This window comes from Ascidia mentula, chromosome 3, assembly GCF_947561715.1.
Source record: "Ascidia mentula chromosome 3, kaAscMent1.1, whole genome shotgun sequence".
In the NCBI taxonomy this organism is placed as follows: Eukaryota; Metazoa; Chordata; class Ascidiacea; order Phlebobranchia; family Ascidiidae; genus Ascidia; species Ascidia mentula.
The window spans coordinates 5,568,436-5,587,985 of NC_138568.1; the positions used below are offsets into that span (position 1 = coordinate 5,568,436).

Below are 19,550 nucleotides of genomic sequence, written 5' to 3' on the forward strand. Positions count from 1 at the left end.
CTGTACTGACTTATCAAGCAGAAATGGCAACAAAAAGTCTTCATTTATTTGAAAATGGAAGGCAGAAGATTTAAATTTAGGCGGCAAACAATTAAATGCGAATGAGCGGAGGAAAATATCTAAAACCAGTTCGTGTTTTTAACATTTAAATATCCGCTGTTAGAGGCAATTAATGGTTCCTTTTTGTTTTTTGCAATAAATACTTTAGACGAACTAAAAACTGAAAGAACCAACAGGTCTTAGTTGAAATCATTTTATTACATTACAACCACGTGACACTACGAAACAATGGTACTTGCATAGGTTATTGTCTGGTGCTAACAATCGTTGCCAACAGACAAAACTATTTACTCTGTAGAAAGTTGCTTCTAACATTTCAACTAATGTTTTTTTGCAATTCTAAGACGGTAATAATATGTTACACACATTACCTAAAATTGTTAGTACAAATTAAAGCATTGGTTATGCAAGCATCAATGGTGGATCGTGTTACACATGGGTGACGAGGCGTATAGTTGCGACTATCGCTAACAAGACTGTGATTGCCAACATTAGGTTACTAAATACACACAAAAATGTTAAATACACAAAAGTCGGTAAAACTTGTTCAATGCTGATGTACACAAAGAAAATAAACCGATCAAGACGACCTTTTGGTAAAGTGAATTGTTTACAAACAACAGCGATTGGGAAAACGTGTTACAAAACTACCCAGAAGACAAAAACATGTTTAAATCTGTCCCCAACGTTGATGAAAAAAACTTTTCCCGGTAATTGATAGAATCTACACAGAAAAATGCAGAGATACGTTACATCGCAAGAGAACATTTTATTTCAGGGTATTTACGCCCACTCTGCATGTGCCATACGTGATACAAAGTAGGCGTTTCTTCAATAAAGGTGGAGTAAGAGGGTTTAACAAAATCGAATGTGTTCTTCCTTGTTAAAAACAAGTAGGCCTGCACGATTTTATGGTCAAAGTTGTAAAGCCATGACGAAATTGTATGGCTTCATAAAGCAATGGCTTAAAATTACAGAAACACACCAAAAATACAACCCGGATGCAGTGTACGGGGTGGGGTCACACCTTTCAATTCTCCAATCAAAGTTTCCAATCTAAAGCCACAAATGTTTCCAATCTAAAAGAGGCGAAGCAATCTGCCCATGATGATGTTTCAAGTGGCTTTGCGACGCCACTTATTCGAGACCTTCGTACATTTTGTCGATTACGGCTTTGTATCTTGCTTCAAGTTGTGGGCGGCGGGATTTGAATGTGGGAGTGAGCAGGTTATTCTCCACGCTGAAGAGCTCGTTGGAAAGGAAGATCCTCCTGGGCTGTACGACAAATATTCGCTCGAAACACCAAAGTCTACGTTTGTTTAACAATTTTGCGACGAATGCAGAACAAAATTGAGTATTTTATGACTTAATTTTTGTTGTCTGGCAAGGGTGGATCGCCCCATTGCGCATGCCCTTTACTCTTCGTATTTGTATAATTAGGCGTTTTTTAAAACAGATGTATTTTGAATATTATCCATTTGGTACAAGGTAGAAATATCACTTGCACATTAAAAAGTTTAGCACAGAGCTTACTAAACTCATTGAGTCATGATTTATTTCCCTACAGCAGCAAACTTACAAGTTCAAAAGATTTCAGTCCCCGTTTTCTGCCGATGGCGTTCAGGTCGTCGAGCACGAGTTTCTTGGCTTGCTCGTTTCCACATATTTCGTCATATCCTTCCTTCACACCACGAGATGAACACCAACTCTGTATTGTATCCGGGTCGGGAACAGCTATCACAACGATCGAAGCCTTAAGACTGTGGCCGTATACGAACACCTGGTGGTGGAGTTAAAGGGAATGTCAAATGAAGAGTAATTGGATGATTTTTATGTAAAACTTTAATTGGTGTTACTGACGACGCAGAAAACGCCTTCTTTGTTTTCACTTTTCTCCAGAGCGGGAAATTAAAGATCCCATAGAAATCGTAACTACCACGTTATAATCCACGTGACCTGATTCGTTAAGTAATTTCATATTTGCCGATGACGGATATTGAAAATACCAATTTCCCAACCATTTTTGTTATATATCAGCACAATAAGCAAGTGTACGTGGCACAAACATTATGTACGCCATATCGTACAGTTCCGTGTTTAAGAACGAGGAAACCAGAAAAACGTCGCAACTGAAACAACGTAAATACCCGTGGACAGCACCAAGTTTCGCGATAATATACGTTACGTCACCTGGGCAACGGTTGGTGATTGGACGAGGACTTGTTCGATCTTCTCAGGGGCAATATATTCTCCCTGTGCAAGTTTGAAGATGTGTTTCTTGCGGTCGATGATCTTCAGTGAACCGTTCTGTAAAGTTAAACATTGCTAATCCCATCACAAGGAAACCAAAACCTTTGTTAATATTAATTGCTGTTGTACCTTAATTTAATTGTTGTTGTACCTTGATTTCTACCCTGCTGGTTTGGATGGAGTTAACCATGTGACCTTGTAAACCAATGATGTTGAGGTCTAAGTCTTGGTGCTCATTGTATGAATGTATTGCTTTCAGTTAGGTGCATGGTTGTGGCAAGTGTTTTGATGTTAATATTAATTTATATACTTGTTTTATGATTCTATCTGAATAAGACATATATTAATATTCCTGGGATATTGGGTAATGACTCCCAAGGGCTAAAGACTGCTTTTTAAAACTGCCAAGGACTAAAGACTGTCCAATAGGTACAGCAGATCAAAACCCTTGTTGACTAAACACTAACGCCCAAGTCAGAAATTTACGCTCCACCACGCAAGGTATCAACTACGTCATGATACTTACGGGAAGCCACATGCCCACGTCCCCAGTGTGTAGCCATCCGTCTTCATCGAACGCTTGCTTCGTTTTCTCCTCGTCCTTGTAGTAGCCTTGATTACAAACACAAAGTTAGTTATACATTTAAAACACGCACTAACTGTCAACAGCAAATCATCACTATGAATGCAGGCCTGACATTACTTTATCAATGAAGAGTAAGGAATGGCAAATGCAAGACTTATAGGTTAACCGAAAGTGTAGGAAACACAATAGATTGGAAGACAAGCACCACAGCAAACACAAGCGCTCATAAACACATTATCATGAAATATTCCTGCCCCACAATGTAGCTTAACCGAAAGTGCAGGAAATACAATGGAATAGGATTGTAGCCCTGGCTTAAAAACGTTTTTTTTACAAACCTTGAAACACGTTGGTTCCTTTAACGCACACCTCTCCCTTTCCTTGCTTCGCGAAGTAATTTTTCTCTGGGACGTCGACGAGTTTCGCGATGTTGCAAGCTGCAAGCGTACCGACACTGCCGGTGTAAAAGTCGCCAGGCAGTGTTATACAGATGGCGGCGGTGGCTTCAGTTTGTCCATAACCTGTAGAAATACAACAGTGTAATTCACGTGGCTGTAGACGTTGTTACTTCGGTATATGGAACATGCAGGGTTGTTGTTATGTTTGTGTTGATGTTAACCAATAAACAATAAAAGTGTCAAACACTTTCAATGTATCTAAATAAACTAAAAGCAAAAAATAAGACAATGATACGAAACATTGGAACATAACTTTCAAATGTTTTTTGTTCGCGATATATTGTTTGTCATCCCACAGGGGATGTGGCGTCTGTCAGGGGATGAGGCGTCATGTTACAAAGGATGTAAGCGTCTGTTTTTGAGAATGCTAGTTTCCTCTAAGTTAAAGATGGCGTGACACAGTACATTGCTTGAATCATCTGAACTTATTTTGGTTTACCACAAATATAAATGACCAACAATCATTTGTGTCTATTTGTAAAGTTAATTATGACATCATAACCAACCTTCAGTGAAAGGAATTCCCAAAGCAACTCTCATAAAGTTGATGACGTCAAGAGAGACAGGGGCTGCCCCTGTTATGCAAATACGAATTCTTCCGCCCATCATGTTCTGGATTTTGCTGCAAGAAACAAAGAAGAGTGATAACAGAACTGCCCTCAACCACAAGCGGACAAAGTAACCACGCTGTTCCCGCGTATTTCGTTTATTTTCTGAAAGGAACTTACCCGAATACAAGTTTATCCCAGATCGTATCCCTGGTTACGATCCCCTGTTTGAGTTTGGTAAGTTTCGATTTCACCGCTTTCTCCAACAGGAACTTCTTGATAAACGACTGAGAGGCTCCGGCCCAAATCTGCCACGTGATACCAATTTAACATGTGTATGTGATGCTTATAGGCTTAATGCCAACAAAATCACGGACCAACAAATGTTTGCGGAGTAAGTGCTTTCGATTACCTTGTCGTAGAACTTGTTGATCAGTCGTGGAACCATGGGGAAAATTGTCGGTCTCAAAGTCGCTACGTCTCCAAGCAACAGTTTGACGTCACCCTGGAAAAACCCGACGCTGTGGAATGGAAAGTTGTAAGTTACCACCTCATGTAAGGGTTATGTGTGTACGGAAAATGGTTACAATTTTGGAAATTTCCTAATATGCTCAAAACACAACAGATTTGTTAGCAATCATTACGGAATTGTTGACAATTCTGAGGGGAAAAGGACCATAAGCCCATAGGGCAGGTGACATTGTCTTGTAAGTTGAAGAATTTAAGACAGAGACTTGGAGTCTCACCAACAAAAAATGCTCCTCATACTCTTGGTCGGTACATAAAATTTTCGCGGAAAAAATGGCTTTTAGGGTATGCCGTGAGGTTTACAGAAACCTGGTCACGGACTTCGTCACCATTACACAACCGAGTAAATGGTTGAGACATGATATTTGCACAGGGATGACAGACAAGATAAAGTAACGGTGAAATTCCTACCTCGCTCCTACTGAATAAATTTGAGCTGCGATGACACGTTCCATCATATGGGCAAGTGGCAAGTATGAAATATGTACGTCTTCCCTTCCCATTTTCAAGAAAGTCTACAAATATTGAAACAAATAAACGGTTTGCTGGTCATTAAATAGCATAGCCCAAGTCGCTCCGGTTACAACGTATAAGCAATTACTCAAAACCATAGACAAATAAATGGCATAAAAACCGTAATATAAACAATATAGTCCCTGTTACTGCTCGAAATACATTTTGCAGACGTTTCGTTGGTAACTACAATCATTCTCAATGTAAAATGCATTCAGTTACAATCGAAACATCTGCAAATGAATTTCGTATAGCAGTTACATGGGCTATAATTTTATTCTTAAAGTTTTAAAAAGCCGTGAGGTATTTTACCAAAAAAAAACCTGTTTAATCACCATTCCCACACCGTTAACAGTTCGTATACAATTATCTCGCAGCACGAGAACCCAACATACACACACCACAATCTTACTCTTGGGCTTACAAGACAGACATTAAACAGATGTGATACAACGATACAACGTTACAAGTGAGAGCGCTTACACTGTGTCCAATGGTGAAAGCTCCACTGATGTTAGCGACAACATTCAAATGAGTGATCATTGCTCCTTTGGGAAGACCAGTTGTTCCACTTGTATAACAGATGGTGTGAAGGTCGGTCGGTTTGGGAGGCTGTATTATATAAATAGGGGATTTTATTGGGATCTACACTGCTGCAATACAACTCTTCTGACAATAATTTTATTATATTGACGTTTCGGGGACATTAAATTTAAAAACAGTCCGTATTTAACTTTTTTAAAAATTCGACCAAAATTTACAACTAAAACAAACAATTTAGTGAAATTAGTTTTCAACGTGTTGGTAATTCTGTAATTGCCTTATTTTCAGGGCAACAAGCAGCTTATAGAAAATAAAGCAACCACAACAAGATAACGAAAGTCGCATAATTTTTTTTTTACCACAAACTCTTTCAAATTTTTCTTTCCATTCTCTTCCACGTCACTGAATTTTATAACTTTAACTCCCGTCTCCTCGGCAAGCTTTTTTACGTCATCGGTGACGTCATTCATGACGACAACAAGACTCAGTTTGTACTGACCGTCCTTGACGCCGGTCAGTAGGGTTGTGGCCTTCACAACATTATCCACAATAACTATACCGAGTTCGCCTGCAAACCAACAGTGAATATATAAGATGCGGTCACACAAGCGGTTTGAAATTGTTTCTTTTAGGTCATTATTATGGTGACAGGCAGTTTTGAAAAAGTATTTTCGGTTCAAGTACAACGTGTTTTTTCATAGTCCACCATAGGGTCAGTGGCCATTTTTTTTGCCAAGAATACAGGATAATAGTCATGTGACAAATATTGAAACTTATGCAAATTTACGTAAAACACAAATTACTATACTAATTACCAAATTAGGTCAGGACAGGCTGCTGGACTTTGTCACATTGCCTTAACAAGACAGTGTTGCTACACTCACATTGGTTGATGATGTGCTGTACTGATTCCGGTCCCAGTGTATCATACAGAGGAACAATTACCATAGAGAAGGAGTTACAAGCTTGTTCTGCCACTTTCCACTCCACACGATTTTGGGCAAAAATTCCAATAAACTGGGACGTGTCGGATTTGGCACCCTCTAGCAGCAGACCTGATCCGAAATGCTGGGACCGATCTAAGACTTGCTGGTAGGTCAACCACTTGTAACCTTGGTCAGGGCTTGGTCGCCAACCAAGGCAGGGTCCTCCATCTGAAAGCAGATTGTTCCATCAACAATTCAATCGCATTTTTAGTCCAACAAGTTGTTGAAGAAATGGGAACATTATGTCAACAAAGTGTACGTCTCTACAATCACAACTTTTTGTTTGCTTGTATTAACTTGCGTATTGTTTTTATAGTGAGCTGCTATAGACCTAACACATCTCATCAGTGCAATTTATGTAATGTTCAGCACAGGGATCCCCTTCTTGCATTATTTTCCCATACAAATCCATTATTTTCCTTTGCATTATTTTCCCCCATATCGTAAAGCGGTAAGTTTGTAGAATAGTTTTGCCGGTCCATATATTCTCCACCTGACAACTTGACTCCACGCATGAACGTGTCGTGCAGAGTTTCCACCCCATCGAAGAGATACTTCATGGGTTCTCCACTCATGAGTGGCGAGGCTCTCACGCCCTCCTCACCCTGCAAAACGTAACTTAAGTTCAAACACATGTTGTTGTTTTCTGTCCCGAATGTGAATGTGCAGCTTATTTAAAGAGGTAAACATTGTTGGGGGGGGGAATAATTGCATAAAGGGCAATGATTGGAATTAAAGTTTGCAGGAAAATCACTTTTTGCTGCACGGTTTTTGCATTCGACAGTTTGAAGGGAGTTTGCAAAATTTTGCACCTTCGTCTAGAACAGGGACACATTTTTACTTTCATCGTAAATCAGTTCATATTGCAAACACCCTAGTACAAGTGGCATTAAAACCTTAAAAACTTCGCTGGTGTTTTCGCTTTAAAACACGCAAAATTGGTGAATGAGCTGTTTGACATTTACCAGAAAAGGTCTTGTTATGTGTGAACAGTTAAAACACAATCACGACGCATTCTGTGACATCATCACAAGCGATGCGAGTTAAATGCACTTACATCAATAATAACAGTCTGCTTGTTGACCATCTCTGCAATATTATTTTCATCAACGTTTCCACTCCCCACCTGGCCGTTAGTTTTACTGTTTTTCTGCGATTCTACTGTGACGTCACAATGACCATTGTTTTGCTCGCCGACTTCCAAGTCCCCCATGATTTGCAAATTGTAACAATTACAAAACGGAAACTCTTCAATGGAAATTTACACATTAGATATAAAAAAGATTCACACACAAGAAAGAGATGCAATCCATCATCATCGTGACGAGTAATCAAGAAAAACGACATTTTAAGTATTTTGATCGTCACCGTTCTGTAACCGCTGACATAGGTCTGGACAACATACATAGAACTGACAACTACAAGCTGCAAAACTTAACTCCACCTTTTCACTTTAACATACACAAGTCTGACATGGTGGCTTCTCTAACTACCTGATTGAGAACCTAAATAAAACTTTCTGAAACTGACATTTGCCTTTTTGTAATGAGGTTTTCAATGTAGGTTACGGCATAAATTGATGGTAAGCGAGTCAAATTGAAGTTCATTCACCTAAATAAAGGACGCCTGCGGCAATCGTAAATGCAAAAAAGGAGAAAAAAGGGAGGTACCTTTGCGACAAGTCAGTCAACTGGAAAAATACCTGAGCGTCTTCAAGCGTAAGAAGCTTGCTAGGCTTATTTTACGCATGAAGAAATCCTGTCAGCACTAATCGTTTTTCCCCAAAATACAGAGAATTGTGGCTTTATTTAACAGTTCGCATTTTTACTACGTCTACGCCTTAATTACGCAACTACTGCTTAATTACAATATCTTGCCCACAGCTCCACTCACGGAAGTTTTAAGTCTCAGCACATAATTAATCGAGTATGCAGCAGAGTTAACTGGCTCACGCGCTAAGAGACTTCGCTTACCAAAAAAAGTAATAGCATTTTTGTGTGACTAACTAAATCAAGCGACTGCAATGTTTTTTACTGGCACAAAAATTCCTTCCTTGTCAAATCGCTCTTGTATAATATTTATCTGCTTATTCCATATAAAACACTCATGAAATTTTTATGCTTCACAGTTTAACGACTCCGTTGTTCAGTCGTAACATCGGCAGCTGTTAGACAACCCAACAAGGCACCAACGAAACAGAACCTTGGGAATTAAAAAAACACAATACATCTACGGGAAGCACTAGCGGAAGCAATATTTTTCCTCTGTTCACAGCATATGTTTCGTCGTTGTTTGTAGCAAAAATTTCCAAGTCTTGTGTAGCTAGTGTAACACGCTAGATGGCTTGCAGTAACTTCACTTTTCGTGTGTACGCATTGCGCATATTAGTAGCCGCAACTGCTGTATTATGCTGGACCCCACGTTTTGCAACAAGTTGCAACAAAGAGTAATGATTATGACAACCCATAAATACCATCCCAATGTGGGTTAGCTAATTTCTATTCTTGTTCAAGTTATCCGCTCCAACTGTTTGCACCTAATTATCTGGCGTTTATATGTATAACACATTCAAAAAAAAAGTTAAATGAAGCAAAATTGTTGGCCCAACATGCAACTTGAAAAGGGCGCCTGACTAAAGTTTCATCGGTGCCAATGCCATTCTGTTTCTTACGTTTATTGTTCATAGCTACACCTCCTATGTTCAAATACAGTACACAGAGACTTTCTTGCGTGAGATCCTCTACAACTAACTGTGTGTGGGATAACTTAAATTGTCAAAACGCCCCGTGGAAGCATGTAAAGCGCGTTCAGGTGTGTTGAACGCCGGACATTATTCATTGGCTGATGTTCTTTGACAAGCAATTTCCACTGTATACAAGTAGTCTATCATTACGTTATCTCAATGAAGTGTCGATAGTCAATAAAACAGCGTTGTATCACAAAGATAAACATAACAATGTCAACTAAATGCATTTCCCTCATACTATTATTTTGAAATGTGTCTGCCTATTTAAAAAGCTAGTCGAGTACCTCAGTTGCACTGATGAGACCATATAGGTCGAAACAGTGGCACTACTGTCTGCAGCTCTTAATAGTTTTAGGTTTTTTCATCACACTACCAATTTTGAATGCAACAACACAACACGATCCTAAACCTACTCCCAGCCGCTTCCCCTCCCACTAGTTTTTCATCTCCTTATCCACCCCTGCATGGAGGAAAACCACAATCAGGATATGAAAGGAAACCTCATAATGCACAACAATGGGACGACGAGATTGAATAACTCAAACCATCGCAATAAAATTGAATGGCGGGTCGATCATTTTCTTGAAGAGGAAAAACGTATGTTCTATTTGCAATTTGACTAATTTTAAAGACTACGAAAACGCTTTCGTTTCAGAAATAACGTCGCTTTCCTGGACGTCCTTTTCAAACAGCAGGATTACAATTTACTGCCAACCAGGCCGTGAACCCAACGCAGCATAAATTCAAACCCGAACATAGGACACTGAAATTCAAGACACTTGTCATAAGATAGTATAATTATTTTACCCGACCAGCATGACACGGAAATGGCTCAACATGCGTCACACACACACACCCCTTTGTGCTTAATTTCAGCGTGTGCGTTAATATCACATGGCCACCCTGTTCTGGCGACGCCCCCCGCACAATTTATGTTCTCGTAATTTTGGCTTGTGCAAACATTTGTCGCACAGGAGGAACTTTTATGGGAAGAAATTTCTGCAAGAAACTGTAAAACGTGAAAGCAAGCAGAACACAGATAGCAATGCAAAAACTCGCACATTACTGCTGTGTAATAAAAGCGTGACTTACAATGACGCGCGAAACAATGTTGTACCTAAGCATGAACTGCAGTGAAAGTTCGGCATTCTCGGCATTCTGTTGCAAGCAGTGAAAGTCCGGAAAATCGGCATTCTGTTAAATTTTCTGTCGCAATTGAGTGGCGTTGGGTTTAGGCATACAATGCAGTTATAATAAACTTAAATGCTTTGTGCAAGTATAGAAAACCACATGCGTGCACGTATATTAATAATTTAACCGTTTGTGCCTTGATTTATTGGGGGATATGCATGGCAGACATGTAAGCAATGCGTGCAAGCCAAGAGATAAACATACGCCAGTGTAAATTACCACGATTGCGTGTTATTCGGTAGAGCACGTTTTTTATGTCTCTATTGGACTAAGTCGGTCAGAAAACGAATCCCTTTCACCCACTGCAGCCAGGTTTAAATTTAAAATATTCTTGTAAGAGTATTTGCATTGCTGTTTCACACAACTCGCTTCATGCGAACTTGCTCTTTCGAGTGACACTCACTTGAATGCAGCACGACAAACCGCTGCTCATTACCGCCATCCAACGCATTTAAATAAAACGAAAATTTTCACGGGTTAAAACGAACTTTTTCTACAAGAAAAACTCTTCATATTGATAAAAATATTTTGCAGAATTAAATTCAAATTGAAGCAAAAACGTGTCAGGAAGAAAACATTTGTAGGCTGTGAAATGCGAAACATAAAAGCCAAGGGCAGTAACCGTCAGAAACAAGGCAAGCAAGTCGGCCAACTTGGGAAGAAACCGCGATAAAAAATTTCACGTTGTCGGTGAAGACTGCGATTATGAATTGCAACCGTTGTGTAATTTAACGCTGAAATATTCTGTTTACGTGTGTGGACTTTGTCCAGACATAATTCAAAACCACAGAATATGGAAGTCCCAAGAAAGACAGACGCGCCCATATGGCGGATGCCGGCAGGAACGTGGGCAAGATGGTTTCAAGCATGCATGAGAGGTTATAAAGACTTCCGATTTAATTCTAGCTTGGTTTAGTGCTATTGCAGCGGTTTACCAGCCCTTGGTTTTCGGCTGAGCCTAATGCAATGCTACCCTTCCAAATCTTATTAAATGTTTTCGTTATTTTTATTTCATTTCGAAAAAAAAAAAAATACAGAAACCTTACAAAATAAAGTTTTTATTTGCAGTATATATTTGGAAATGTTTTTTAGCATTTGTTGTTTAGTGCCAACCATTGTACACGCATTTAGTACACATGTAGACACTTTTTATTCTCTAGGCCTTATGGCAGGCAACTCATAGTTAATATCATGTCATTGAAAACTGATGCAAACACCTCAGAAGACAGGCTTAAAATGCTGATAGTTACCACATATTTGCCACACCCAAAAATTAACAATTATCACGAAAATCAACACCACATATTCTCAACACAATATTGCCTCGGGCATTGTAAACTGTTTTTTCCAACATTATATTCCCAAACTGTTGTTTCCAACATTATATAGCGCATGTCCTAATTTACAACCAACAAAACAAATTTTTTAAAAACTTTTGTCAAAAAGCGCAAATGTAAAAACTTGCTTTATGCATATGAGCTATATATGGAACAGATCTGCTGGAAACACATGGGAAGTTAGCCAAGAAACCGAAACAGGAAGTGAAAGTAACGGCAACTTTTTGCTTCAACCATGCAAGACCACTCTGTGATGCAAATTCAACCAACAGTGCCATAATTAAACCCACTGAAAGAATTAGATTAAGTACAGACAACACAAAACCACACGAGTTCCTATCATCAATCACAGAGTTGAAACAGGAACTTGTCACACATATATACTTTCCTATTCCATTAATTAATGACTTCATAACATTGCCATAATTGTTGTTACAATTGGTGACCATTAGCTTAATGGAAGCAAGGTTGTTTGCATGCCTTCCATTTGACATGACCCATCTATATGTTTTGCATTAACTTTATGGGGTCATAATATTTTTGCCACTCAAAAACTAGTGGTGTTCTTGTCTATTAATTATTGTCAAAAGAGAAACTTTACTTTTTTTACCATTTTTGAAGTGTGTAATGACAGTATGTTGAATTATGTCGGTGATTAACATATCGCATGCTTAGTCATATCCACTATTACGTATAACAACAGCTGGTTTTGCATATTGCATGTGGTATGCAGCTGTTCATTTTAGTCAACTATAGTTTAATGGTGCCAAGAACACAAGAACTGGGTCTAGTATGATTTTTGTTGGATAACCTGGGCTGTAAGCTATTTCACACACATTATAAAATATCAATATTATCAGACAACTTAGGTTCAAACTTTAAAGAAACACTTTTATCATGTGGGTACCCAGCCAACAAAAAAAATTATTTTTTAGAAAAATGCATTTACTGAATTTAAATGATCTGTACAGTTTTATTTGATGTTTTGCAGTGCAATCATTATGAACATTTTGTTTTGTATTTTAAAGCATGTCACACTATACCATACAAGTCAACTGTCACATAAAAATCAAAAACTGAAAGTATTCTTCTTGTCTGGGTCAAGTTTACTTGCGTACCACATTCTGTGGCACAGAATATATGTAAATATTGCTTGAATAATACCAGCTGTATGGCAACTTTGTGGTTTTAAGGTATAAAAGTAAATATTTTTGAAAAAATCAAACCGCTTTGCTATTTTGTATGATTTTTGCCAAACTAAAATTTATTAACAAACCTCCAAGATCACAGATTGGTTGTCAACATCAACATCACACTTGGATTTCTGCTTCTCCGAACCTGACCTTCTGCACCACCACAGAAATGTTGCCAAAGCAATTGAACTTAGGCCAATCCATGACACAAAATCAAGCTGCAAAGTAATTATTTTAAACATTATTGTTGTTACAAAGACAAAATTTACACTTGCTAAGATTCATAAAATCAACTATTTTTGATGCTGGTTTAATTGCACAGAGCTGACAATGAACTTTGGTAACATGTGGGAATAAAGGAAGTTATCAAAGCAAAACAAGAAATTTATAGAATACGATTGTAGCTGGATAGCTTGCTTCCTGTCATAGTTTGCTAAACAAGTGGGTCCAATGTTACATCTTTTTCAAAATTTTCCCATGTTAACTAGAACTCTGTATATGTGTTAACAAGTATTCAAGTATGACCAATAAGTTAACACAAGTAGCCTAGATTTTTAAGTTTGCAATTGTGCATGTTTGATAAACATTATTGAAGCGGATAATAAGGCAGCATTTTCCTCATATGTTCTGTGCTAATAACTGAAAAAATTTTGCAAACTATTATGGTGGAAGCCAGATTGAAAAAAATGATAAATCCTCGGCGCACTTTTGCAAAAAATTACTGTATAAAATATATCTTTGGTGTAAGATTTTATTTCAAGACCCCTGGCACCTCAAACCAAGGCTAGTAGACTTATAGTATGAGAAGTTACCAGCAAGCTGTTGTCCCAACAGATTATGATGATATCGATATATAAAATTTTTTGTCAGCCGGTTCTATAACAAAAGTCATATTTTCAGCTGGTTCTGTTACAAAAATCTATTGACAGTAACCAGTAATGATAACTGGTTCGCAAATCTTATAAAATTTCATGAGACGGTGCGTGTGAACCGGCTGAATCCCACCACTGAAAGTACGTCAACAAACAACAATAAAACTTTTGCTTATGTAATTTTTACCTCCTTGAGGTAGTCCACCACATACTTTTGCATGTCCGACATATTTCTGTTATTTTACACCAGTTGTTTCCACCTACACAAACACAGCGCACCTACACCAAAATCGCACGTTTTTGAAGTTTTACAACACAATGCATAGATCAGGCGAATTTACATTTGTCCCGAAATCACCTGGTGATACTGTATGAGCTTAACCGAAGGTAAAAGCACAGAGCAGCATTCAACCTTGTTCAAATTTAGGCGAACAAAACGTCGTATCAAGGCGAACAAAACGTCGTATCGCCAGATTAAATTACAACTCAAGTCTCAAAGTCCAAATTTTTCGCAAACATGCTTCAAGTCAGGCGTGAATCAAGTTAATCAACCGTGAAGGAGTAAAATATTATTGATTTTCAGCTCCTGAGAATATTTCACCAGGGAGTCGAACCTGAACTGAACCGGATAATTTAAATCGAAAACATTTTTTTGAACTAAAACATTTTTGCTTTCGCCTGAACAGGCCAAAAAATATTTATGGCATCACAATGCAGTGCAAAATTGCGGGAGCAAACAGTTGAAAGAGTTTAAATATAAACAGCAAAGAGAAATTGCTTAAACCGGAACTAAACCTGAACCCGTCGCGTATAAATTTTGCAAACCCGAACCGGAGCTGAACCGGATATTAACAACTTCTAGAAACTCGAATCGGAAGTGAACATGCATGACAAGTGGTTCGACTCCCTGTTTATCACAATGTAGGTTTTCGAGCTGTCAATCATACCTTATTTGCATATATTTACATAGACTGACATGACTTGTTCCATGGGGGTTTGATGTGGTCGTCTAAGACAGTACAACAGTTCCAGCATTTTTGTAGTCACACAACGCACCACAAAGTTCCATTGAAACTGATTTTGAATTGCTGAATCAAATAATATAAATGCAAAATTTATTGCACAGACGATATAAAAATCAAAGGAATTTCAAAAAAGGCTTTTTCTCAGTACAACACAATATTGATTGCAAAAAATTTAAAACTAATATGAAGCAATTTTAAAGTACACAAAATCTCATTGCACAAATATGAAAAGCTTTCAAAAAGAATTTGACACTTGAACATTTCGAACAAAGCACTGACCAAATCATTGCTCATATAAAAAATTGTACAACTACTAAATAAAAAATAACACAAAAACAAGTTTGTGTCTGAAAGTTTTGTCAAGCATACATGTCCATTCCTCCAAGCAGTTCAGGCATTTATATCACAAACATATTAAGATGACACAGGGGGAGCAGCACTGTTTAAGGCATCTATAATGTTAATCATAACAGCATCTGACTCTGTCAACCGAAGAAGAAAATCTGAAACTCCATTCCTGCAAGAAGTATTTGAACAAAAATTTTTTAAATTAATTATTAAGAATCATAAGTAAGTGCGTTGTTAGTAGCCCGAAATGATTTCTGATACACAATTTCATAACAGTTTTACATCAAACCAAAATCCAAATGCTATAAATAGTGGGAATTAGTCAATATATCATGAACAACACAAATCAAAGTATTTCCATTTACTAACTTTGAATCAATCCAAAGTTGCAAAGATATTTCTTTTCAAACTTTTTTACCTGCAAAGAGTTGTAACCGTCTCCCTATTTCTATGTCTGAGCAAGTTAACAAGACATCGAACAGCGTGAACATTAGCTTTGGAACCAGACTTGTTAAGATAACTCACAATGCTGCTCATGTGTTCCAACTAAAGAATGGGACAAAAACAACAAAATATAAAAAAGAAGTGTGAACATTAATGCAAAAACATTAGTGGGTAGGTCGTTTTGTTATCACCTGCCATAACAAAAAAAAAAAACTTTTGCAAACAGTTGATTAAATGAATACGTGTATATTCTTATGAATACGTGTATATTCTTACCAGAATGCTTGCATGGCCACTGTGTGAAGAAAAATTGGCAACTGCTCTCATTAAATGCAACGACACATAATCAGGATAGGATGACCTCAGCTGTGATAAAACTGCTCGTAAACTGGATTGAAGAAGCACCTGTTCGTAAAGCGTAAGTTTCATATTTATTAAAACAGCTTGGTTCTGTAATTAGGTCACATCTTGTTGAGCAACATCCACACACACCTGATCTCTGTCGCTAGTGGCAAGGTTAGCAATAGCACTTGCCGCATTAGCATTGATCTGAAGGTTGTTGTGAGTTGACTCCAGAGCTTTAGCAAGAACACTTCCACATGACGCATCCTCTGATGAGATCCTAAACATTTCACGTAAAGTTAGGTTAAAGGCAATATGAAAACAATATTGACCTTTTTCATGCAAAGAGTCAGTTAAGAATTATTTTGGTTTAAATAGAATAAACAGAGCTACTGGAAGAGGGCATAACTATATATTTTACCACTGTTAGTAAAAAAGTGGCACAATAAGTAGAAAAACATGCCTAATGTTTCAGCTGTTAATTATTTTTACACATAAGGGCTTATTCCCAAATGAGCTTGCTGTCTCAATGAGCTGGCAGGGCCAGAACAGAAGGAGGATGAAAGAGGCATATGTGGCTCACCATTAAATCAGACTAATTTGGTGATCATTAATCAAAAGGGCCACATGGCTTCGGTTCTATTTGATTAGGCATGAAAATGGAATATAAAACTTACACGTGCTTGGTGTCGTCTGAGCCACAAGACAAAACAACAATGATTCGAAGGACATGTTCTGTTACCTAAAATTATAAATGTGAAAGTTCAATACTATTGTCTTTCACATCACGCCTATTTCATCAAATATCATTGACAACAATTTTTTTCTGGACAAAGTGATTTACCTGCTCATCTGAAGATTGAACCACTTTGTACAGCATTGCTCTCAGAGCTTTGTGCTCATTAATAATTGCCCCCTGATTGGCTGGACACTCAGCCAATAAGCAAAGGGTTGTTGTAGCAACCAAGGATATGCTTGGATCTTGGTGGTTGCAAAGTTGTAACAGTAATGGCAAACAACCGGCCTGAAGGGCTGAATTAAAACATAAATTTTAGTTGTTATGGCAATAACATGGTATCCTACAAACCAATAAAAATGACAAGATAACAAATATCTGTAAAAGAAAGCCAGCTTAGATGCTGGAAATATTAAGCAGTTAGTTTTTAACAGAACTGTGTTCATTATCAGCGATACTACTGAATGACTGAGGCCATCCGCTCAATATGTCCAGCATCATAGCTTTACATATCTTATTCAAAGTAGTTGCTGCAATTTCTTTGCACAGTATTTGTACCCTGTATTTTAATGGAGTCATTTGTTTTTGCAAATATCCTGAGTGCGCTGATCACATCCGCAATCATCGATGTTGATTCTCCTGATGCTGTTCCTTCTATTACCTCGAGAAGTTTGCTGAGTGCATGAAGAACCCCAATCTCACAAAGCCACAAAATAATACTGGAATGCCTTGCCAATGAATGCAACGCACTGGCGATATGTGACTGAAAGAAAGGATAACATACAACTATGAAAAGCCATAAACAATCACCAAACACAAATATTTACACACCAAAATAAGAATTTGGTTTGAATTTTTCTTTCTTGATAAATAAATAAGCATGTGGGCGCCACCTAGTGTCACAACAGAAGCCGGTGAATCACGACATAAATCTGACAATCCTTTCACAGCACGAAGATGGAATGACTGCAACAAAAACAGCCAATTACAAGATAAGACTGAAATGCCTTTACGGAAGAAAGATGAATGTTTACCTCAGACAAGATTTTATTCTTACGTTGCTGCAGACTGTTTAAAAACAAAAAGGGAACTCACCGAGTCATTAGAGTATGACATTGTTACACAAGTTGCCACAGGAACACATGCATTGCATACTCGTTCAGGTGTGTCCAATCCATATTGTGGCAAAGGCACTTTCTCCGTGCAACATTTGTTACATAATACCAATCCACAACACCTAAGTTAATTTGAGATATTATGTCTTTTGAGGTTTTGTATCAAGAATCCAGATCAGTGAGTTTTTGTTTTATCTGACAAGTTACTTTGTGTTTTTTCCACAACAAGCATTATTGGAACATTTATTTAAGGAAACCTCGGAAACAAACTGCATATCCATGTGGGGTGTCTATCAACAGTGTAAGTTTTCAGCAAAATGTTGTAGTGATTTCAATATTACAATTGCTTTTACACATTCAAATTAAGAACACATTATTTATTTAAATTACCTGCAGTGATGTCTTCTTCTCAATTGATTAAATTTGCTTCTGCAAATGGCACAACTGTTTGCTGCTTCGTCCGAGATCCAACTACAAAATAAATGTAAATGTCAATTTAAGTGTTTCCATAAAGGTTTATAAGTCAGGCACGGCCCAACATGTCAGACAAAAGATATTTCATAGTCCGTTACTTATGGACTTTTTTTACTGTGTTCACCTCGATTTTTTTAACGTAAATTCTGTGCTTTGAAATGCTGACTTGTTTCCACCTTCGATTTCAGCTGGATAGGCTTCCGAAGTGTCAATTCTGATCATTTTCAACGTAAAGCCAATTAGCCAACCAGTAAAGTTAAATCAACGAAACAACTTTCTCACTGCGACTGCAATTAAATGCATCAATGATCATTACTTGAAATAAAAGAGAAATGATACACAACTGTCGAACTTTTCACGGTCTAATTTTCAATCTTTAAAAAGTAAAAAATATAAATTCAAAACCAGTAAAAATTAATTGAACGACCAGAAAGATGTTGCCACAACTTATTCCAAGCTTTGGAAGTGACAAACAATCAAGTGAAATTATGTTTACATTGCAAAAAATAATCACAGACATTTTTCAATTATAATAAACTATAATAAAAAAAATTATGATAAACTGTACTTTGAAATAATCATTTTTTTAAATTGTGCAGAACGTGTGTCAAAAAATAATGAATTAAAGCAAAGCACTTTCAAGTAAAAAGTATTTCAATAGGGGATATTCCCTTATTCCGGTAACGTGACTCAGCAATCAGCATGCATAGCATAGTTATGTAAGAATTGGGGTTGTTTGTTTGTTTGTTACGTGTTCAGCTGCGATCATAGGCGTCGATTTTTTAACGATTTGTAAAATATTAAGGGTGACTTTTCCAGGTTTGAGAAATACGCAATAAACATTTCGTCAGTCGTATCGCCCTAAACATCGGTTAATGACGCAAATTCTGTTTCGCGTCACTTTGTTAAGTAACAATCCACGAGACACTTGTGTTTGTCCTGATTGTAACGGTGACAATACAGGTCGTTTGAAACTAGCTTAACGCATAGTATAATATATGTGTTTTTTCTGGCAATAATTTTTAATTTAAACGAAATCCAGGGGTGACAATGCATGCGTTGTCACCCCTATATCAACGCCTATGGCTGCGATTGAATTGTTTCCTGACTCCAGATAAACCAAACTTGGGTTAGTTTGTTTATTCAGAATACACCAAGACACGAACGAAGATATGCGCCAAAATGTAGAATCAAGTGTAGAATAGGCGATTCCACGATGTGGAATGAATTCTGTCCACACGAAACACAGATTTAT

General features: G+C 37.6%; 2 protein-coding genes across 3 annotated transcripts; both read right to left on the minus strand.

The window, feature by feature from the left end:
- Window positions 1-62: 62 nt before the first annotated feature.
- On the minus strand, window positions 63-14,138 carry LOC145895995 (long-chain-fatty-acid--CoA ligase 1-like). 2 transcript variants are annotated; one of them, XM_082984762.1, is made up of 15 exons: window positions 13,999-14,138; window positions 13,023-13,157; window positions 6,966-7,077; window positions 6,371-6,640; window positions 5,846-6,054; window positions 5,427-5,555; window positions 4,842-4,945; window positions 4,315-4,423; window positions 4,083-4,210; window positions 3,861-3,976; window positions 3,235-3,417; window positions 2,837-2,922; window positions 2,251-2,367; window positions 1,640-1,840; window positions 63-1,335 (listed from the first exon to the last, which is right to left on the minus strand). In XM_082984762.1, the coding sequence occupies exons 1-15, from the start codon at window positions 14,038-14,040 to the stop codon at window positions 1,198-1,200; spliced, it is 2,079 nt and encodes a 692-aa protein (XP_082840888.1). In that variant the 5' UTR covers window positions 14,041-14,138; the 3' UTR covers window positions 63-1,197. The 2 variants fall into 2 exon arrangements, with proteins under 2 accessions (XP_082840888.1, XP_082840889.1); XM_082984763.1 differs by lacking the exons at window positions 13,023-13,157; window positions 13,999-14,138 and adding an exon at window positions 7,530-7,793.
- Window positions 14,139-14,909: 771 nt separating this feature from the next.
- Window positions 14,910-18,567, minus strand: LOC145894915 (uncharacterized). The gene is made up of 11 exons (XM_082983625.1): window positions 18,420-18,567; window positions 18,212-18,292; window positions 17,802-17,943; window positions 17,538-17,672; window positions 17,265-17,469; window positions 16,815-17,002; window positions 16,648-16,712; window positions 16,121-16,250; window positions 15,905-16,033; window positions 15,603-15,730; window positions 14,910-15,353 (listed from the first exon to the last, which is right to left on the minus strand). Exons 1-11 carry the CDS (start codon window positions 18,515-18,517, stop codon window positions 15,251-15,253), a joined length of 1,404 nt encoding a protein of 467 aa, XP_082839751.1. The 5' UTR covers window positions 18,518-18,567; the 3' UTR covers window positions 14,910-15,250.
- Window positions 18,568-19,550: the final 983 nt, after the last annotated feature.